The sequence below is a fragment of the Rana temporaria genome, chromosome 13 (assembly GCF_905171775.1).
Source record: "Rana temporaria chromosome 13, aRanTem1.1, whole genome shotgun sequence".
Taxonomy (NCBI): Eukaryota; Metazoa; Chordata; class Amphibia; order Anura; family Ranidae; genus Rana; species Rana temporaria.
In genome coordinates, this window is record NC_053501.1 from 116135290 (window position 1) to 116153934 (window position 18645).

General features: G+C 50.4%; 1 protein-coding gene across 2 annotated transcripts in view; it reads right to left on the minus strand.

Moving 5' to 3' along the window:
• Nucleotides 1-9531, minus strand: part of SMG5 (SMG5 nonsense mediated mRNA decay factor) — a 36451-nt gene extending 26920 nt beyond the window's left edge. The window contains exons 1-6 of one of the 2 annotated variants that reach the window (XM_040333487.1): nt 9363-9531; nt 5534-5632; nt 5146-5269; nt 2768-2924; nt 2317-2406; nt 814-903 (exon numbers count right to left, since the gene is read on the minus strand). In XM_040333487.1, coding sequence (XP_040189421.1) covers nt 814-903; nt 2317-2406; nt 2768-2924; nt 5146-5269; nt 5534-5632; nt 9363-9427 — 625 coding nt within the window. In that variant the 5' untranslated portion in view covers nt 9428-9531. Of the gene's footprint in view, nt 1-813; nt 904-2316; nt 2407-2767; nt 2925-5145; nt 5270-5533; nt 5633-8748; nt 8836-9362 lie in introns of those variants that run through there. The other variant, XM_040333488.1, reaches the window with a different exon arrangement.
• Between the last annotated feature and the right edge of the window lie 9114 nt (nt 9532-18645).

Here is an 18645-nt window from a genome sequence, read left to right on the forward strand (position 1 = left end):
CTTTTCATTATTGTGTACAAGGGATTTAATCAGTTTCACTACCTTAGGAATTACCGTATTTGCCGGCGTATAAGACGACCCCCTAATTTTCCAGCTAAAAATGCTGGTTTTGGGATAAACTTACTGTGCAAGACGACCCCTCACTGTGCCATTATACATGCCTCACTGCGCCAGTATGCCTGCCTCACTGTATAAGACGACCCCTCACTGTGCCATTATACATGCCTCACTGTGCCAGTATGCCTGCCTCGACGATCTTCCTACCTTCTCCTGTTCGCAGAGTTTCTCAGGCTGCGGGCGACCATTATTCAAAAGCCGCGCCTCCTCCTCAGGCTGTTCCTTGATAGGCGGAACACTAATTTTCCCAGCAGTGCCTCTGTTCAGCCTATCACGGATGTCCTCTCGTCCGAGGCTGAGAAGGACATCCGTGATAGGCGGAACACTGAACAGAGGCTCTGCTGGGAAAATTAGTGTTGCGCCTATCACGGAACAGTCCGAAGAGGAGGCGCGGCTTTTGAATAATGAATGGTCGCCGTCTGACAGACAGGTACCCGGCGTATAAGATGACCCCCGACTTTTGGGGCATGATTTTAGTTGCAAAAAGTCGTCTTATACGCCGGAAAATACGGTACCAGGAAAATCCTGGAAAACATGACCTGTTGGACGCCTTGAAGACTGAAGTTGAGAGACACTGTGCTAAAGAACTTTTTATTTTTTTAGCAAGTTATGGGTAAAGTTCCCTTTTACTGTCTCATACCCAGGGGGGGGGGGGGGGGGGGTCTTCTACACACCTCCTACCCAGACACAACTCACCCATCTGTGGGACGACAGTCAGCGCCTGATAGTAAAACCTCTCCGCTAATTTCTCCGTGTTCACCAGGGCCAGTTCATTCTGATAGCGAGCTGCAGGAACAAAAAATAAAAATAAAAAATACAACAAATCAGTATAAAATATGGAAAAACGGATGAGGGTGTGGCAGAATTCTGACATATAGAACTAGAAACTATGGCCCGGATTTACAAAGCACTTGCGCCGACGTATCTCCAGATACGCCGCGTAAGTGCAAATATGCGCCGTCGTATCTGTGCGCCGGACTCAGAAACTAAGATACGCCTGAAAATAGGCTTCATCCGACCGACGTAACTTGCCTACGCCGGCGTAGAGTGGGCGCATATTTACGCTGGACGTATTTGGCGCTCCAATTGATTTTCTATTCACATATGCAAATGAGGGAGATACACGGATTCACGAACGTACGCCCGTCCGACGCAGTGCGCGTAAAATAAAACGTCCGGGGTAAAGTTATGCCCCATAAAGGAGGTGTAACTCAGCAGCATCCATGCAAAGGGCTGCACCAGGGAACACAAGCTGACGTATTTTACGTAGGACGTGAATATGACTAGGCGTAGGTTACATTCACGCCGTAGGCAGTGATCCGACGTATCTTAGGCAGTTGTTCCAACGTGGTTGTGAGCATGCGCAGGGGGATGCTTCCACGTCTCGGCGCATGCGCCGTTCGTTATCTGTCTGGCACTCGGCCCATCATTAGCATGGGGTCACGCCTCATTAGCATGGCTCACGCCCACATCCACCTATGCCGGCTTACGCCTGAGAAACCCAGCGCAGATTTGGGAGGAAGTGCTTTGTGAATTCAGTGCTTGCCTCTGTGCGCTGCGTCGGCGTAGCGTAAAGGAGATACGCTACGGCGGCATAAATATGCACCAGTGTCTGTGAATCTGGGCCTAGGTTACTAAAACTGCATGGTGCAATGCCTGGTGCAGCTCTGCATAGAAACCAATCAGCTTCCAGGTTTTATTGTCAATGCTTAATTCAGCAAACTGAAGGTAGAAGATGATTGGCTGCCATGTGCCCCCTAAGGCAGGGACCATAAACTGTAAGCTCTTTGAGGACCGGGACTGATGTGAACGTACAGAATATAAAAACATGTAATAAATAAAAATAAGAGGATAAGGCGGACTACGTCGCTACGACAGGTCCCTCTCGGCTCACTGAGCGGGGGTGGGGCTTGTCGAGCGCCGCTGTCTCCTATGGAGAAATCTGATGAAAACGGATGGCATGTCCGTTTATCAGATCACACCCGATCCAATATGGACGGATGGCGACGTATTGCCATACGTCCGATTCTAGCGGGTCGGATGTCAGTGGACATGTCTCTGCTGACATCCGACGCTCCATAGGATTGCATGGAGCGGCCGTTCAGGTCGCCGCCGACAAAACTGACAGGCGGACCTGAACGGTCCTAACCGTGTGAAAGGGGCCTTAAAGCTATGGAGGCTGCAGGAAGTAAATCATACCCAGGTCTCCCAGGTAGACCAGACATCGGTGACATGCCATCTGGGCCCAATCCATCTCCTTGGCAGAAGCAGACACGGGTTTCTTGTTCCCTGAAGAAAAATAAAAGCAGACGTTGCATTTAAAAATAAAAAAACTGCCACACACACACACAACATTTGGGATGCCATACTATTTTGTACAATTTGCTTACTTTAAATAAAGATAAAAAAAAAAAAAAAAAAGCATAGAGAACATGTAAAAACAGCAGAGAGCTCCCCCTACTGTCTTCATATGGAAATACAAAATATGCAATTTTTCATTTTTATCTTTATATATATATATATATATATATATATATATATATATATATATATATATATATATATATATATATATATATATATATATATATATATATATATATATTACACACATAGTTAGAGCTACCCATAATAAAAAAAAAAAACTGACCAATCAGAGGGTCGGTGACGTGGGTCCAGTCGATGCAGCACTGCAGCTCCAGCTGGTAGTGGGACTGGATGTAGAGGAGGAGATGTTGGTAGAAGCCCACCCCGGCTATCAGGTGGGTACGGTAGGCGCACTCCAGGGCACTCCGGCTGTGGATGTGCTGTGGGTAGATTATTAAAGATTAGAGGAATAAAAGACATATAAACAATATACCAACTGCCAAACTATCTGCCAGTTTGCACTGGGTGTAAAGCCCAAGTCCAGGCCCAGAAGGGGGGGCAGACTTTTTTGCTCACCTTTTCTGATGCGGGACACCAGTGTTTTTCAACTCCAGTCCTCAAGGCACACCAACAGGTCATGTTTTCAGAATTTCCTTTAGATGAAACGACTGTGGTGATTACTAAGGCGGTGAAACTGATCAAATCACCTGTTCAAAATAATGGAAAGACTGAAAACATGACCTGTTGATGTGCCTTGAGGACTGGAGTTGAAAAACACCATGCTAAGGGAATGGGTGGGGGGGCATGACTCTCTGCACACCGCTTTTCCTCAGTTTTGCGGTTGTCATGCAAACTGAAACACTGAAGATCCCATATGCCCGTGTTTTCTTACATTAGAGTAACACATCGCCCACCCCATGCCGCCGCTGCCACCACCTAAAAGGATCTAAATGCCAGGAGGCGGAGGTAGCCTTTCCAATCATGTGACCTCTGTGATTGGCAGTCATAGCGGTCACATGACTGGAAGCTCTGGATTACAAGGACTGCATCGGGAGCTGCCAGTGACTGTGCTGAGAAGTCGCGGTGAGCACGCTCTCAGCACAGAAAAGCCATTTCCTGAGGAGGCATAAAGCTCCCCCAACTGCATATGTGCATATGGCCTCCAGAAACAGGTTAACTGCTTGCCGATCAGCGCACAACGATATACGTCGGCACAATGGCACGGCTGCGCAAATGGGTGTACAGGCGCGTCCTTTTTAAATTGTGGCATAGCGGGCGCGCCGCGTGCTCCGTGAGCGTGCCCCATGGACTCGATGTCCGCCGGGCGTACCGCGATCGTCTCACGGAGAGGCAGAACGGGGAGATGTCCAACAAGGCATTTTCCTGTTCTGCCTAGTGACACGACAGGGATCTACTGCTCCCTGTCATCAAGAGCAGTGATCTCCGTCATCTCACTGATAGCCCCCCCCTCCCCACAGTTAGAATCACTCCCTAGGACACACTAAACCCCTTCATCACCCCCTAGTGGTTAACCCCTTCCCTGCCAGTGTCATTTACACAGTAATCAGCGCATTTTTATAGCACTGATCGCTGTATAAATGTGAATGGTCCCAAAATAGCATCAAAAGTGGCCGATGTGTCCGCCATAAAGTCACGGCCATGAAAAAAAAAAAAAAAAAAAAAAAAAAGCTATAAAACTTTTGCGCAAACCAATTCATAAACGCTTATTGTGATTTTTTTTTTTTTTTTTAAACAAAAATATGTACCGTATTCATCGGTGTCTACCGCGCACTTTTTTGCCCTGAAAATCAGGGCAAAATCGTGGGTGCGCGGTATACGCTTTCCCGCGCCGAGTTTGAATACTGCGCCGACATATACCGAGCGCAGTACACTCGGGTATAGTCGGGCAGTCTCGACTCCTTCCGCGCTCACGTCCTGAACGTCAGCGCAAGAGTTGCCGAGCCTGCCCGACAATACACGAGTGTACTGCGCTCGGTATATGTCGGCGCAGTATTCAAACTCGGCGCGGGAAATGAGCGGGGAGGACGCGAGGACGCCGCAGAAGGACGCCGGACCTGACGAAGAGGACACCCGAAGCCGCAGACGGACGCCGGACCCGACGAGGCCGCTGATGGACGCCGCACAAGACACCAAAACTAAGTACAAAAAAACTTTTTTCCACAGGAATCCGCTGCAACTTTAGGGGTGCGCACTATACGCGGGAGCGCGCTATACCCCAATAAATATGGTAAAATACATATCGGCCTAAACTGAGGGGGGGGGGGGATGTATATATATATTTTTTTTGGGGGATATTTATTATAGCAAAAAAGTAAAAAATATTCCTATTTTCACCCCAAAATTGTCGCTCTATTTATTTTTATAGCGCAAAAAATAAAAACCACAGAGGTGATCAAATACCACCAAAAGAAATCTCTATTTGTGGGGAAAAAAGGACGGCAATTTTGTTTGGGAGCCACGTCGCACGACCGCGCAATTGTCAGTTAAAGCGACGCAGTGCCGAATCGCAAAAAAGTGCTCTGAGATCAGGAAGGGGGTAAATTCTTCCGGGGCTGAAGTGGTTAAATAAGCCAGCACAGACCCCCCCCCCCCGGCGAATGCAGCCTTGGTGTGGCAGGACCCCCCAGAACTTGTAGTCACCTTCTTGTTGGTTTTGATGAGCTGGATGACCTCATAATAGACTTTCCTCCATAGAACCTCCTCCGCTTTCTTCCCGTAGTCCACAGGGTGGAGGAACATGAGCTTGACGCACAGCTCCCGCAGCCTGCAGGACGGACAGACAGGTCATGTGACTACAGAAAACATTCAGACAGAGTTTTTTTTAACCACTTCCATACCGCGCCTATTCTGGCACTTCTCTCCTTCATGTAAAAATCATCGTTTTTAGAAAATTACTCAGAACTCCCAAACACACACACACACACACACACACACACATATATATATATGAGCCATTTGTGGCCATTACATAGGCAGGCACGGCTTCCTTCTCAGCGCGGATGGTGACGGATTTTAGCCTCACACTTACTTGTTGCGTAAACTGATATTCTCCGGTTTGAAGACTTCCTGGTAGGCGGTCTTGTTGTTAATAATCAGATCCAACCGATGTACCGTCTCCACTACGGCCCTACCGACAGAGAGAGAGGACACAACATTACAGTGACGCTCTGGTGTTGAGGGGTTAGAACCCCCCGGCCTGTTTAATCTTCAATTCCTGCCTATCAGCTGAACACATCATAGAAAGGGGGCGGGGCTTCATGGGAGACATGTAGGAGGTCAGATCTGCATCCATCTGTAGTCATCCAATCAACAAACAGATCCAACCCTGATTCCAAACAAGGATTAAAGAAAAGCATTTATAATCTGCTGGCATCCTGCTGTGGAAAGAAGGGCAAAGAAGGAAGGAAAGAAGGGCAAAGAAGGAAGGAAAGAAGGGCAAAGAAGGAAGGAAAGAAGGGCAAAAGGAGGAAGGAAGGAAGGAAGGGAGGGCAAAAGGAGGAAGGAAGGGAGGGCAAAAGGAGGAAGGAAGGAAGGAAGGGAGGGCAAAAGGAGGAAGGAAGGAAGGAAGGGAGGGCAAAAGGAGGAAGGAAGGAAGGAAGGGAGGGCAAAAGGAGGAAGGAAGGAAGGAAGGGCAAAAGGAGGAAGGAAGGAAGGGCAAAAGGAGGAAGGAAGGAAGGGCAAAAGGAGGAAGGAAGGGAGGGCAAAAGGAGGAAGGAAGGAAGGGCAAAAGGAGGAAGGAAGGGAGGGCAAAAGGAGGAAGGAAGGGAGGGCAAAAGGAGGAAGGAAGGGAGGGCAAAAGGAGGAAGGAAGGGAGGGCAAAAGGAGGAAGGAAGGGAGGGCAAAAGGAGGAAGGAAGGGCAAAGAAGGAAGGAAGGGCAAAAGGAGGAAGGAAGGGAGGAAGGAAGGAAGGGAGGGCAAAAGGAGGAAGGGGGGAAGAGGAAGAAGAAGGAAGGGAAGGGGGGGGGGAGAGGAAGAAGAAGGAAGGGGGGGGAGAGGAAGAAGAAGGAAGGGAAGGGGGGGGAGAGGAAGAAGAAGGAAGGGAAGGGGGGGGAGAGGAAGAAGAAGGAAGGGAAGGGGGGGGAGAGGAAGAAGAAGGAAGGGAAGGGGGGGGGGGGGGAAGAGGATGAAGGGAAGGGGGGGAGAAGAGGAAGAAGAAGGAAGGGAAGGGGGGGGAGAGAGAGGAAGAAGAAGGAAGGGAAGGGGGGGGGGAGAGAGAGGAAGAAGAAGGAAGGGAAGGGGGGGGGGAGAGGAAGAAGAAGGAAGGGAGGGGGGGGAGAGGAAGGGGGAGAGGAAGAAGAAGGAAGGGAAGAGGAGGAAGAAGAAGGAAGGGAAGGGGGGGGGGGAGAGGAAGAAGAAGGAAGGGAAGGGGGGGAGGGAAGAGGAAGAAGAAGGAAGGGAAGGGGGGGGGGGAAGAGGAAGAAGAAGGAAGGGAAGGGGGGGAGGGAAGAGGAAGAAGAAGGAAGGGAAGGGGGGGGAGAGGAAGAAGAAGGAAGGGAAGGGGGGGGGGAGGAAGAAGAAGGAAGGGAAGGGGGGGGGGGAGAGGAAGAAGAAGGAAGGGAAGGGGGGGAGAGGAAGAAGGAAGGGAAGGGGGGGAGAGGAAGAAGAAGGAAGGGATGGGGGGAGAGAGAGGAAGAAGAAGGAAGGGAAGGGGGGGGGAGAGGAAGAAGAAGGAAGGGCAGGGGGGGGGGGGGCTGGAAGAAGAAGGAAGGGAAGGGGGGGGGGGAGAGGAAGAAGAAGGAAGGGAAGGGGGGGGGGGAGAGGAAGAAGAAGGAAGGGAAGGGGGGGGGGAAGAAGGAAGGGGAGGGGGGAAGGGGAAGAAGGAGGGGGGGGGGGAGGAAGAAGAAGGAAGGGAAGGGGGGGGGGAGAGGAAGAAGAAGGAAGGGAAGGGGGGGAGAGGAAGAAGGAAGGGAAGGGGGGGAGAGGAAGAAGAAGGAAGGGAAGGGGGGGGAGAGAGGAAGAAGAAGGAAGGGATGGGGGGGGGGAGAGGAAGAAGAAGGAAGGGAAGGGGGGGGGGGAGGAAGAAGAAGGAAGGGAAGGGGGGGGGAGGGAGAGGAAGAAGAAGGGAGGGGAGGGGGGGGGGGGGGGGGAAGAAGAAGGAAGGGAAGGGGGGGGAGAGGAAGAAGAAGGAAGGGAAGGGGGGGGGAGAGGAAGAAGGAAGGGAAGGGAGGAAGAGGAAGAAGGAAGAGGGGGGGAGGAAGAAGGAAGGGGGGGGGAGGAAGAAGGAAGAGGGGGGGGAGGAAGAAGGAAGAGGGGGGGGAAGAAGGAAGAGGGAGGGGGAGGAGGAAGGAAGAGGGGGGGGGGGGAAGAAGGAAGAGGGGGGGAGGAAGAAGGAAGGGGGGGGGGGGAGGAAGAAGGAAGGGGGGGGGGAGGAAGAAGGAAGGGGGGGGGGAGGAAGAAGGAAGGGGGGGGGGGAGGAAGAAGGAAGAAGAAGGAAGGGAAGGGGGGGAGGAAGAAGGAGGGAGGAAGAAGGGAGAGGGGGGGAGGAAGAAGGAAGAGGGGGGAGGAAGAAGGAAGAGGGGGGAGGAAGAAGGAAGGGAGGGAGGAAGAAGGAAGAGGGGGGAGGAAGAAGGAAGAGGGGGGAGGAAGAAGGAAGAGGGGGAGGAAGAAGGAAGAGGGGGGGAGGAAGAAGGAAGAGGGGGGGGAGGAAGAAGGAAGAGGGGGGGAGGAAGAAGGAAGAGGGGGGGAGGAAGAAGGAAGAGGGGGGAAGGAAGAAGGAAGGGGGGGGAAGGAAGAAGGAAGAGGGGGGAAGGAAGAAGGAAGGGAGGAAGAAGGAAGAGGGGGGGGGGAGAAGGGGGAGGGGGGGGAGGAAGAAGGAAGAGGGGGGGGGAGGAAGAAGGAAGAGGGGGGGAGGAAGAAGGAAGAGGGGGGGGGGGAAGAAGGAAGAGGGGGGGGGAAGGAAGAGGGGGGGGGGGGGAGAAGGGAGAGGGGGGGGAGGAGGAAGGAAGGGGGGGGGGGGGAAGAGGGGGGGGGGGAGGAAGAAGGAAGAGGAAGAATGAAGAGGGGGGGAGAAAGAAGGAAGAGGGGGGGGGGAGGAAGAGGGGGGAGAAGGAAGGGGAAGGCAATGGTGAAATACGGAGGGGAGAAAAGGAGATTTGTGGGGAGGAAAAAGAGAGAACCTGTCATGTTTCTATTCAGTGGGTCTCATTGGAGTATATGAGGATGGGGGGGGGGGGGGTTCCCAGAGAAGTGGGAGGCAGCGGCCCCCCTATGAGGACCCATCCCCCATGATTCCTATATAATGACCTCATGGACTCCTCCTGTGCAGACATCGCTCTGTACTTCTTCCCTTCACCCAGCATGCTCCGCCCCCTGGGGGGGTCAGACACTGTGTTGGTGGAGGGGGGCGCAGTCTATTTCAGTTGCGGGAGGGGGATATGACTCCGCCTCCCATCATATATACATGTCACATGACAGAAGAAGGCGACACAGCAGGTTGGTGAGATAGGGGCGGGGTGATGAGATGGGGGCGGGGTGGTGAGATGGGGGCGTGGTAATGAGATGGGGGCGGGATGAAGAGATGTGGGCGGGGTGAAGAGATGTGGGCGGGGTGATGAGATGGGGGCGGGGTGATGAGGTGGGGGCGGGGTGATGAGGTGGGGGTGATGAGATGGGGGCGGGGTGATATCACACACACACATATATATATATATATATATATATATAAGGATTATTGTCACTTGATAAAAAGGTGACAGGTTATTCTTTAAATGTCTTAAGAATGAGGTATCTGTGCTGTCATAGCAACAAGCCCCTCCCCCTATTTTCTCCAGCCTAGGCCGAACACAAGGACATAGTCCATAGCAACAAGCCCCTCCCCTCATTGGGCGGTTGCTAGGGGAGACGCCCCCCTCTCTTACCGGTACAGCCTCTTGGTGTGAAGCACCTTGGCCTCGGGCTCGCCCTCAGCGGCCCCCTGACTCATCTTTCCTCTCTCTTCCTCCTCTCAGTCGCAGACACACCGAACCTCCATTTCCGCCGCCATGTTGCCTGTCACTCTCTCCACGGGGGGAGGAGTCTCGCGAGAGCTGCCAGTCCGAAATCCTGCGGGGTGACGTCACGAAGGAGCTGCAGAGTAGGGGCGGGGTCGGGCTCGGGACGCGATGTCGGCGCTGGTCACGTGACGCGATGTCGGCGCTGGTCACGTGACGCGCTTGCGCGCGGCAGGCGGGAAAGTTAAAGTTCTGTCAGACTTTGAAAGCCAAATTCCCTAAAGAGGACCTGTCACCAATGGTGACCACACAGAGTGTCCGCTTCCCTGAGAAATAAATGTTCACTTCCCTGTCCATAAATGTCTGATTTCTCCTCACAGTGACCTTGTTACCAATAAATAAATGCAGTGTTACATATAAATAATGCGGGAAGCCATGACAGAGCAGCCTGCACCAATGAGGAGCAAACCAAACCCCGGCCTGATGTGGAGAAATAAAGTGCCTGACGTCACAGTGCGGCCATTACCATTTGTGTCTTCCTGTCCCGGTGACAACGGCTCCCTTCACTTCTTGTCCTGTTGTCACCGGGACAGGAAGTGAGATGAAATGTTACCTGCGGTGTAGCGTGGGCGGACACTTGGGACAATTTTGACACATTTTTAGGACCATTGTAATTTTCACAGCAAAAAATGCATTTAAAATGCATTGTTTACTGTGAAAATGACAGTTGCAGTTTGGGAGTTAACCACAAGGGGGCGCTGAAGGGGTTATGTGTGACCTCATGTGTGTTTACAACTGTAGGGAGGTGTGGCTGTAGGTGTGACGTCATTAATTGTGTCTCCCCTATAAAAGGGAACACACGATCGATGACGCTGCCACAGTGAAGAACGGGGAAGCCGTGTTTACACACACCTCTCCCCGTTCTTCAGCTTCGGGGACCGATCGCGGGACTCCAGCGGCGATCGGGTCCGCGAGTCCTGCGGCCACGGTCACGGAGCTTCGGACCGAGTCGCGTGCACGCGCCCGCGACTGGGCTTAAAGAGCCAAGTACATGTACGTGGATGTGCCCAGCCGTGCCATTCTGCCGACGTATATCATCAGTAGGGGGTCTTTAAGTGGTTAAGCACAAATTTCTGATCATTTTATGGAGAGGACTAAGAAGATATAACCATGGCAATGGTGCAGCAGAAAACATATATCACAGTGAGGAAGGTTTGTGGTCCAGGGTGGTAGGACAGTCAAAATTAGAAGAGACGCCCCCCACAGTTGCGGAATGCCTTCCCGCTGCATACCGGAAGCAGTGCGGCCGCTAATTTGCCCCTAAGCCCAGTCCGCCCCATAACACTGGCGCCACAATAACAGAGTAGTGCAAGCCGGCGGGGACTCTTTCTGTGCTGCTCCCCTGCAAAGTGCTGCCCTAGGCCAGGATACAGCGTTGCAGCTTGGTCCAGGGGACACCCATTCATTTCTATGGTAGACAGCTTGTTCCTGTGGCTGCCAGTGGCGGCTGGTGCTCAAAATTTTTGGGGGGCGCAAACGAAAAAAAAAAAAAATTGCAGCCTCACTGTGCCCATCGAATGCAGCCACTGTGCCATCAATTGTCACCACTGTGCCATGCCATCAAACGCAGCCACTGTGCCCCTCAATTGTCGCCACTGTGCCAATTGTCACCACTGTGCCCATTGTTGTCACTGTGCCCTTTAATTGTTGCCACTGTGCCCTTTGTCACCACTGTGCCCATTGATGCCACTGTGCCCTTTGTCGCCTCTGTGCCCATTGTCGCCGCTGTGCCCTGTAAAATGCACTTGCCTTACTCCTTCCACGTCCCTCGATGTCTTCTCCCGCCTTGGTGACGCTTCAGCCAATCAGGTTACCGATAACCAGAATCGGGGAACCTGATTGGCTGAGACGGCCGTCAGTCTTATCCAAGGAACGCACCCCCCGTACGTTCCCTGGATAAGACATCCGGGAGCCGAGGGCTGTACTCGGAAAGCCTATCACTTCTGCACAGCCAACCAGCTGCCGTTATTCAGGTGGTCGGCGCCCAATTTCCGGCCATCTGGATAGACCAGTGGCAGATGGTCACAATAACATACATTTATGCAATGCATGAATGTATGTTATTAGACTCAGTGGCCGTGCGGAGCCAGAGGGGGCGGCGCTCCAGCGCCCTCTACGGACGAACCGCCACTGGTGGCCGCCATTTTACTTCTAGAGTGGATAGCTTGGCTCAGCGACTACCCGTTTACTACTATGGCGGACAGTCAGCTTGACCCAGTGGCTGCCCATCCCCTTCTATGGCGGGACATGTCCTGGTCACGCTATATTATTTTCGCAAACTGACAGCACAGAAAGGACCTCATTATTGTGGAGTTGGTCCAATGAGCCAAATGGAGGCCGGAAGGTGACACAGAAAGCTGTAGCCCAGGGGGTAGGGCAACCTCGGCCCTCCATCTGTGGTGAAACTACAAGTCCCATGAGACATTGCAAGACCCTGACAATCACAGACAGGGCCGCCATCAGGGGGGTACAGGCAGTACACCTGTAAGGGGCCCGGAGGTCCCCAGGGGCCCGGATGGCAACCCAGTTTAAAAAAAAAAAAAAAATATATATATATATATATATTTTTTTTTTTTTTTCTTTAGGGGTCTGGAGGCCCACAGGGCCCCAGATGGCAACTCCCCTTTTTTTTTATTTATTTTTTATTAAAAAAATATATATTTTTTTATATATTTTTATTTTATTTTTTATTAAAGGGACAATTTGTTTTTTAGGGGTCCCCAGGGGCCCTGGATGGCAACCCCCCCCCCTTTTTTATTTATTTTTTATAAAAAAATATATATATTTTTTCTAATATATTTTTATTTTATTTTTTATTAAAGGGACAATTTTTTTTTTTTTTTAGGGGTACGGGGGTCCCCAGGGGCCCGGAGATCCCCAGGGCCCCGGATGACAACCCCCCTATTTTTTTTTTTTTATAAATGTTTATTTTTGTTTATATATATATGTTTTTATTAAAGGGCCCAGAGGTCCCCAGGGCCCTGGATGGCAACCCCCCCCCCCTTTTTTTTTTTTATAAATGTTTATTTGATTTTTTTATATATATTTTATTTATTTATTTTTTATTAAAGGGCCCAGAGGTCCCGGATGGCAACCCCCTTTTTTTGGAATTTCTTTTTATAAAAATAAATAAATAATTTGTATTTCCTGACAGACTCCATGGCAGCCTACGTGTGGGTTAACCCCGCCTCTCATACCTCATAGGACCCTACTCCCATAAAGCTTTGCTTCCTGGCCATAGACAGTGTTCCTTTTTTGTCCTCCTCCTAGGACCTATAACGTTTTTACACTTTAAATCCAAGTCCTGGCGGGTTTTGTTTTGGGAGAAATTAAATGGTTGGAGTCCAACAAGTCCCAGCTATTAGCCGGGCGGATTGCACACTATAGAAAGAAATCCTGGTAGAAGCTTACTATTTAGCCATTGGCTAATATGCTATTTATGGTCAATCGTCCTGGCTATTAGCAGGAGACCTTCTTCCCACTGATGGTGCCCAGGTGATTTATTATGCTCCCACTCCCAGGCTGGACCGGATCGTATTGGTAATGTATCGATTACAGTATCTTTATGGCAGCTGTTTGTGTATGTTGTTTGTCAGCGCCGTTTCTTTCCTTACCTTCCGGGTCTATGGCTGCTGGAACGCATTGTGCGTTCCACTCTCTCCTCCTTCAGTCTCCTCTGTGTGCGCGCGCAAATCTCCGGTTCGCGCGTGCGCAGTAGAGTCCATTGCCGATTCGCGCAGGCGCGCTCGGCAGTCAGGGCCACGCCAATCACAGCGCAGGTGCGCGGCGTACGCGGCGGGCGCGGTGACGTCATCAAGGGCGGCAGTTTTAAAAAGCTGTCTGCTACAGCTGATTCTGGGGATTTCTCCTAGGATCACTGTTGCTTCCAGGCTCAATCCTCATTGGAGAAGGTAGGGTGCTTGGCTGCACTATGTTCATATACTGCATCAATTGTCTCCTACACCTTATTGCCTGTGCTCTGCTATCATGCTAATATTTTTAATTTTTGCTTATAATTGTTTTCAGTGGATATATCTTACCACTATGGATGTGTCACCGCCCCCCAGTGGCCAACCCTTACGCCGCAGGTAGGATGGAAAATTTTCTTTTCCTCTGCCTGCTGTTTGGGTTTCTGTATTTGTTTTTTTTTTTTTTATCGTTTCTTTCTCCTTCTTCAGCCCTTCTAGGTCTGATCATCAGCCCTCAGTTCAGGAAAACATTGACGTCGCTAATGCACATCGTCATCATTCCAGGTCAAGCTCTAAACGTCCAAAGAGCAGGTCACCCTCCAGACATCATGGGGAAAAATATAGATCCACCTCTGATCGCCATTCCCACCGTCATTCGGGCAATTCTGGAAGAAGATCTTGCTGGGGGTGCAAGGCCCAGGTCCCGGAAGGGAAATCTCTCTGTGATCCCTGCTATTCTCGTGCGGCAAGAGAGAGAGTGGATGGAGACCAACAAGTTGAAGCTCTGGTCAGGAAGGTGGTTCAGGAATCCCTGAACAAACCTGTTTCCTCTGGTGACATTTTTTCTCCTGTAATTCCAGCACCTGTCCTTATACAGGATGACTCTGAGGTTCCGGGTCCATCTCAGCGCAATCGTTCCTCAAGTATGTCCTCCCTTAGTGAGGTGGAGAGTGTTGTCAATTCCACAGGATTTGATTTTTCTCTAGTCCCAAATCTGGTAAGGGCAGTCAAAGTCGCTTTAAAATGGGAAGACCCGGTGGAATCTCCTAACAAACAGAGAAAATATTTTAAACACCTCAAGAAGGAGCGTCCCAGCTTTCCCCTCTTGGGTGAACTTGGTGAAATGATCACTGATGAGTGGACCTCCACTGAAAGGAAAAATTCATTGATTTCTAAAGTATCAAAGATGTATCCATTTAAACGCGAAGACGTGAAACATCTAGAATCAGCTCCTTTGGTGGACGCCGCTTTAATGAGATTGGTCAAACATGTTACCCTTCCTTTAGAAGACACAGTTTCCTTTAAAGATGCTTTGGACAGAAAGATTGATACAGATCTAAAGCGCATATATGTCACAGCAGGTATGACATGTAAGCCGGCTCTGGCCCTCGCGGCCCTCTCCAAGGCAATGGAAGTTTGGACGGATGAAGTGGATTCTACTCTATCCAATATGTCTGGTCTTCTGGTCAGAGACTTACCGGTTCATGAGTTAAGAATGGCTGCTGCCTTCTTGGGTGAGGCTTCCCTTGACATTATCCGCCTGGTGGCACGGGTCATGCTTTCGTCTGTTACAGCCAAACGTGCCCTATGGCTCCGTCCTTGGGTAGCCGACCCAGCCTCTAAACAGGCATGGTGCCGTATTCCCTTTCAAGGGTCCTCCCTGTTCGGGAACAAACTTGACAGCGCTATCTCCCGTGCCACAGGGGGTAAGTCGGGGTTCCTTCCCCAGGACCGTCGTCCCTTCAACCAAAGAAAATTTTTTCCCAGGCAAGACCAAGATCGTGCTAGAGAGGCCCGTCGATACAGGCCGGGTAGAGAGTTCAGGAAAAATTGGAGAAGAAACCAACCTTCGGGTCAAAAACCCACAAAAGGGGCAACTCCGGGTAACCGAGATACCCCTAAATCTTTTTGATATTGGGATCGCTCAGACGGAGCAGGTTGGAGCTCGGCTTCTGCAATTCCGGCACGTGTGGGCAGCCTCAATAAAAGACTTTTGGACGATCAAGACAATATCCTTAGGTCACTCCTGGACCTTTGTCAACCCTCCTACACTTCAGTTTGTCCCCACAACTCTGCCTCGTTCAGAAGAAAAGAGAAATATCCTTCTAACATACACAGACACTCTTTTGTCCCAGGGCGCCGCTATACAAGTGCCAGCGGCAGAAAGATTTCAGGGAATGTACTCACCTCTGTTCATGATTTTGAAGAAGTCCGGCTCTTGGAGGCCAGTGATAGACCTGACGCATCTAAACACCTTTATAAAAAAGGAAAAATTCAAGATGGAGTCACTTCTCACAATTCGTCAGACCATTCTACCGGGCGACTGGCTTGTGTCAATCGACTTGAAAGATGCCTACTTCCACGTGCCCATAGCGGCAGAATTTCAGAAATACCTTCGGTTCGCAGTAGGCAGTGTTCACCTTCAGTTCACGTGTCTCCCATTCGGGCTTACAACATCGCCGCGAGTGTTTTCAAAGCTCTTACTGGCTGTCGTGGCCTTAATCAGAATGAAAGGCATCCGTCTACACCATTATCTAGACGACCTGCTGTTACTTTCACAGAGCAGGGAACAGCTATTGATACATCGGGCTCAAGTTATTCTCACTTTGACCGAGTTCGGATGGCTTTTGAACAGGGAAAAGAGTCATCTAGAACCCACACAGTCTCTAGTCTTCCTCGGTGCCCAGTTCGATACGATTCAGAGTACAATTTCTCTACCCTTAGAAAAAATCCCAGTCATCCGGGAAAGAATTCGTCTTGCATTGGAGTCCCCTTTTCTCAAAGCTTCACTCTGCCTCAAAATTATAGGCACCATGGTGTCCACGACTCCCATGGTCAGATGGGCACAATGGCGAATGCGTCCTTTCCAGAGGGGTTTTCTCCAACAATGGGATCCGAAGCCCCAGGACCAATTAATCCGGATAACTCAGTCAATGAGGGACAGCCTCCTCTGGTGGCTTCTGCGGAGAAATCTCCTCAATTGTCTCTCAATAGCCCCTGTCTCCTGGATCACAGTTACATCCGACGCCAGCAACAGCGGCTGGGGTGCTCTTTGCCTGAAGGAAGTAGCCCAAGGGAAGTGGGATTTTCCATCTCGAAAGGTAGTATCCAATATCCTGGAACTCCGTGCAGCTTTCTGTGCCCTTCAAGCCTTCACCCATCTGGTAAAGGGGTCGTCAGTCCTTCTGAGGATGGACAATACGACAGCCGTGTCTTACATAAAAAGACAAGGAGGCACACGCAGTCTGTCCCTTCTGAGGGAGGTGGAGCCGATTATGTCATGGGCTCAGACACATCTGACAGATCTAACAGCAGTTTATCTCCCCGGAACTCAGAATATTCAAGCAGATTTCCTATCAAGGACGACACTCGACAACAACGAGTGGTCTCTCCACAGCGAGGTTTTCGTCTGGATCCTGTCACTAGGATTCACACCGGAAGTGGACCTATTTGCATCCCCGTGCAACTACAAACTGGAGAAATTTTACACAAGAAATCGCTGTCCCCAAGCGTTCGGGGTGGATGCTCTAACAGATCAATGGATGTTCCACAAAGCCTATGCTTTTCCCCCAACTCCAGTTATTCTCCAGTTCCTGTCGAGACTCAGATGGGAGGAAGTCGAAGTGGTCGCAATAATTCCTTACTGGCCCAACAGACCATGGTTTCCACTGTTGTTTCAGTTGAGCTTCCGGGATCCAGTTCAGCTCCCATCCAGACCAGATCTCTTGCTCCAGGGGTCGACCCCTCACCCTTGTCCATCACATCTGCACCTGATGGCCTGGTTTTTGAGAGGGAAAGATTGGAAGCGCTAGGTTGCCCAAGCCAAGCAATCTCTACATTACTAAATGCCAGGAAAGTGAGCACCAACAAAATCTATCAGAGGATATGGTCTAAGTTCTCGGATTACACCTCCTCCATGAACAGTTCAGCCAAAGTCCCCAGAGTGCAAGACATTTTGGGCTTCCTCCAAACTGGGCTTGACCTACCCTTATCAGTCAGCTCCTTGAGGGTCCAAGTATCAGCAATCTCTGCCTTCACAGGTATTTCGTGGGCCAGACATTCCCTTGTCCGTCAATTCTTCAAAGGAGCCATGAGGTTAAGACCTCTAAGAAAACCAAGATTTTCCAAGTGGGATCTCCCATTAGTCTTGGACTTTTTTTCAGGAGATCAAGATTCAACTAATCAATCTATCAAAGATCTTTCCCTCAAGATTGTTTTCCTTGTGGCTATAACATCTGCCAAAAGGGTCTCCGAAATTGGCTCTCTAGGCTCCAAAGAACCGTTCCTCACCTTTTTTCCGGACCGGGTAGTGTTGATTCCAATGCTGGGTTCCAAGCCTAAAGTCACGTCAATCTTTCATGAAAACCAGGAAATTGTACTTCCCACGTTTCATTCTTCTGAAGGTTCTATGGTTCATCCTCTGGATGTCGGCAAAATCCTTAAACAATATCTGGAAGCCACAGCGTCCTTCCGTAAATCTGATCATTTGTTTGTGTCATTCCATGGGAAAAACAAAGGCATGCGTGCTTCCTCCAGAACCATCGCCGCATGGATCGTCCAAGCTATCCAAAGGGCTTACAAGGCTAAAGGGTTGGCTCCTCCTGAAGCGGTAACCGCTCATTCCACGCGGAGCGTCTCTACATCATGGGCGGCTGCCCGACATGTTTCCCCTGAAGTTATTTGCAAAGCGGCCTCTTGGTCGTCTTTAAATACATTTATGACGCACTATTGCGTAGAACCGGCCTCCTTGTCGTCGGTTAATTTTGGTTTGAATATATTATCTGTTGACAATGTCAATTAAAATTTTGTTTCTTTAACCAGCAATTGCCCACCCGGGTGTGTTTGGCTAGTCATTTCCCACACGTAGGCTGCCATGGAGTCTGTCAGGAAAAAGGAAAATTTATATGAAATACTTACCGTAATTTTCCTTTCCTGATGGACTCCATGGCAGCCGGAGTTCCCTCCCCTTTGCTGGAGTAGGCTATATTACGGAACACTGTCTATGGCCAGGAAGCAAAGCTTTATGGGAGTAGGGTCCTATGAGGTATGAGAGGCGGGGTTAACCCACACGTAGGCTGCCATGGAGTCCATCAGGAAAGGAAAATTACGGTAAGTATTTCATATAAATTTTCCTTTATATATATATATATATTTTTTTTTTTTATTAAAGGGCCCCGGATATATTTTTTATATATTTTTTTCTTTATTTCTTCTTTTTTTTTAAAAGGGGCCCCCCCCTGCTTCTCAATTCTCAATTTTAGGCGGCAGCACCCCCCCCCCCCCCCCTACTCCAGGGGGCCCATGCCTGAAGCTGTGTAAGGGGCCCCATAATTCCTGATGGCGGCCCTGATCACAGGCATGACTCCTAGAGGCAGAGGCATGATGGGATTTGTAGTTTCACCACAGCTGGAGGGCCGAGGTTGCCTCCCCTGCTATATTCTGTGAGCAGTGATGTTCCCCTA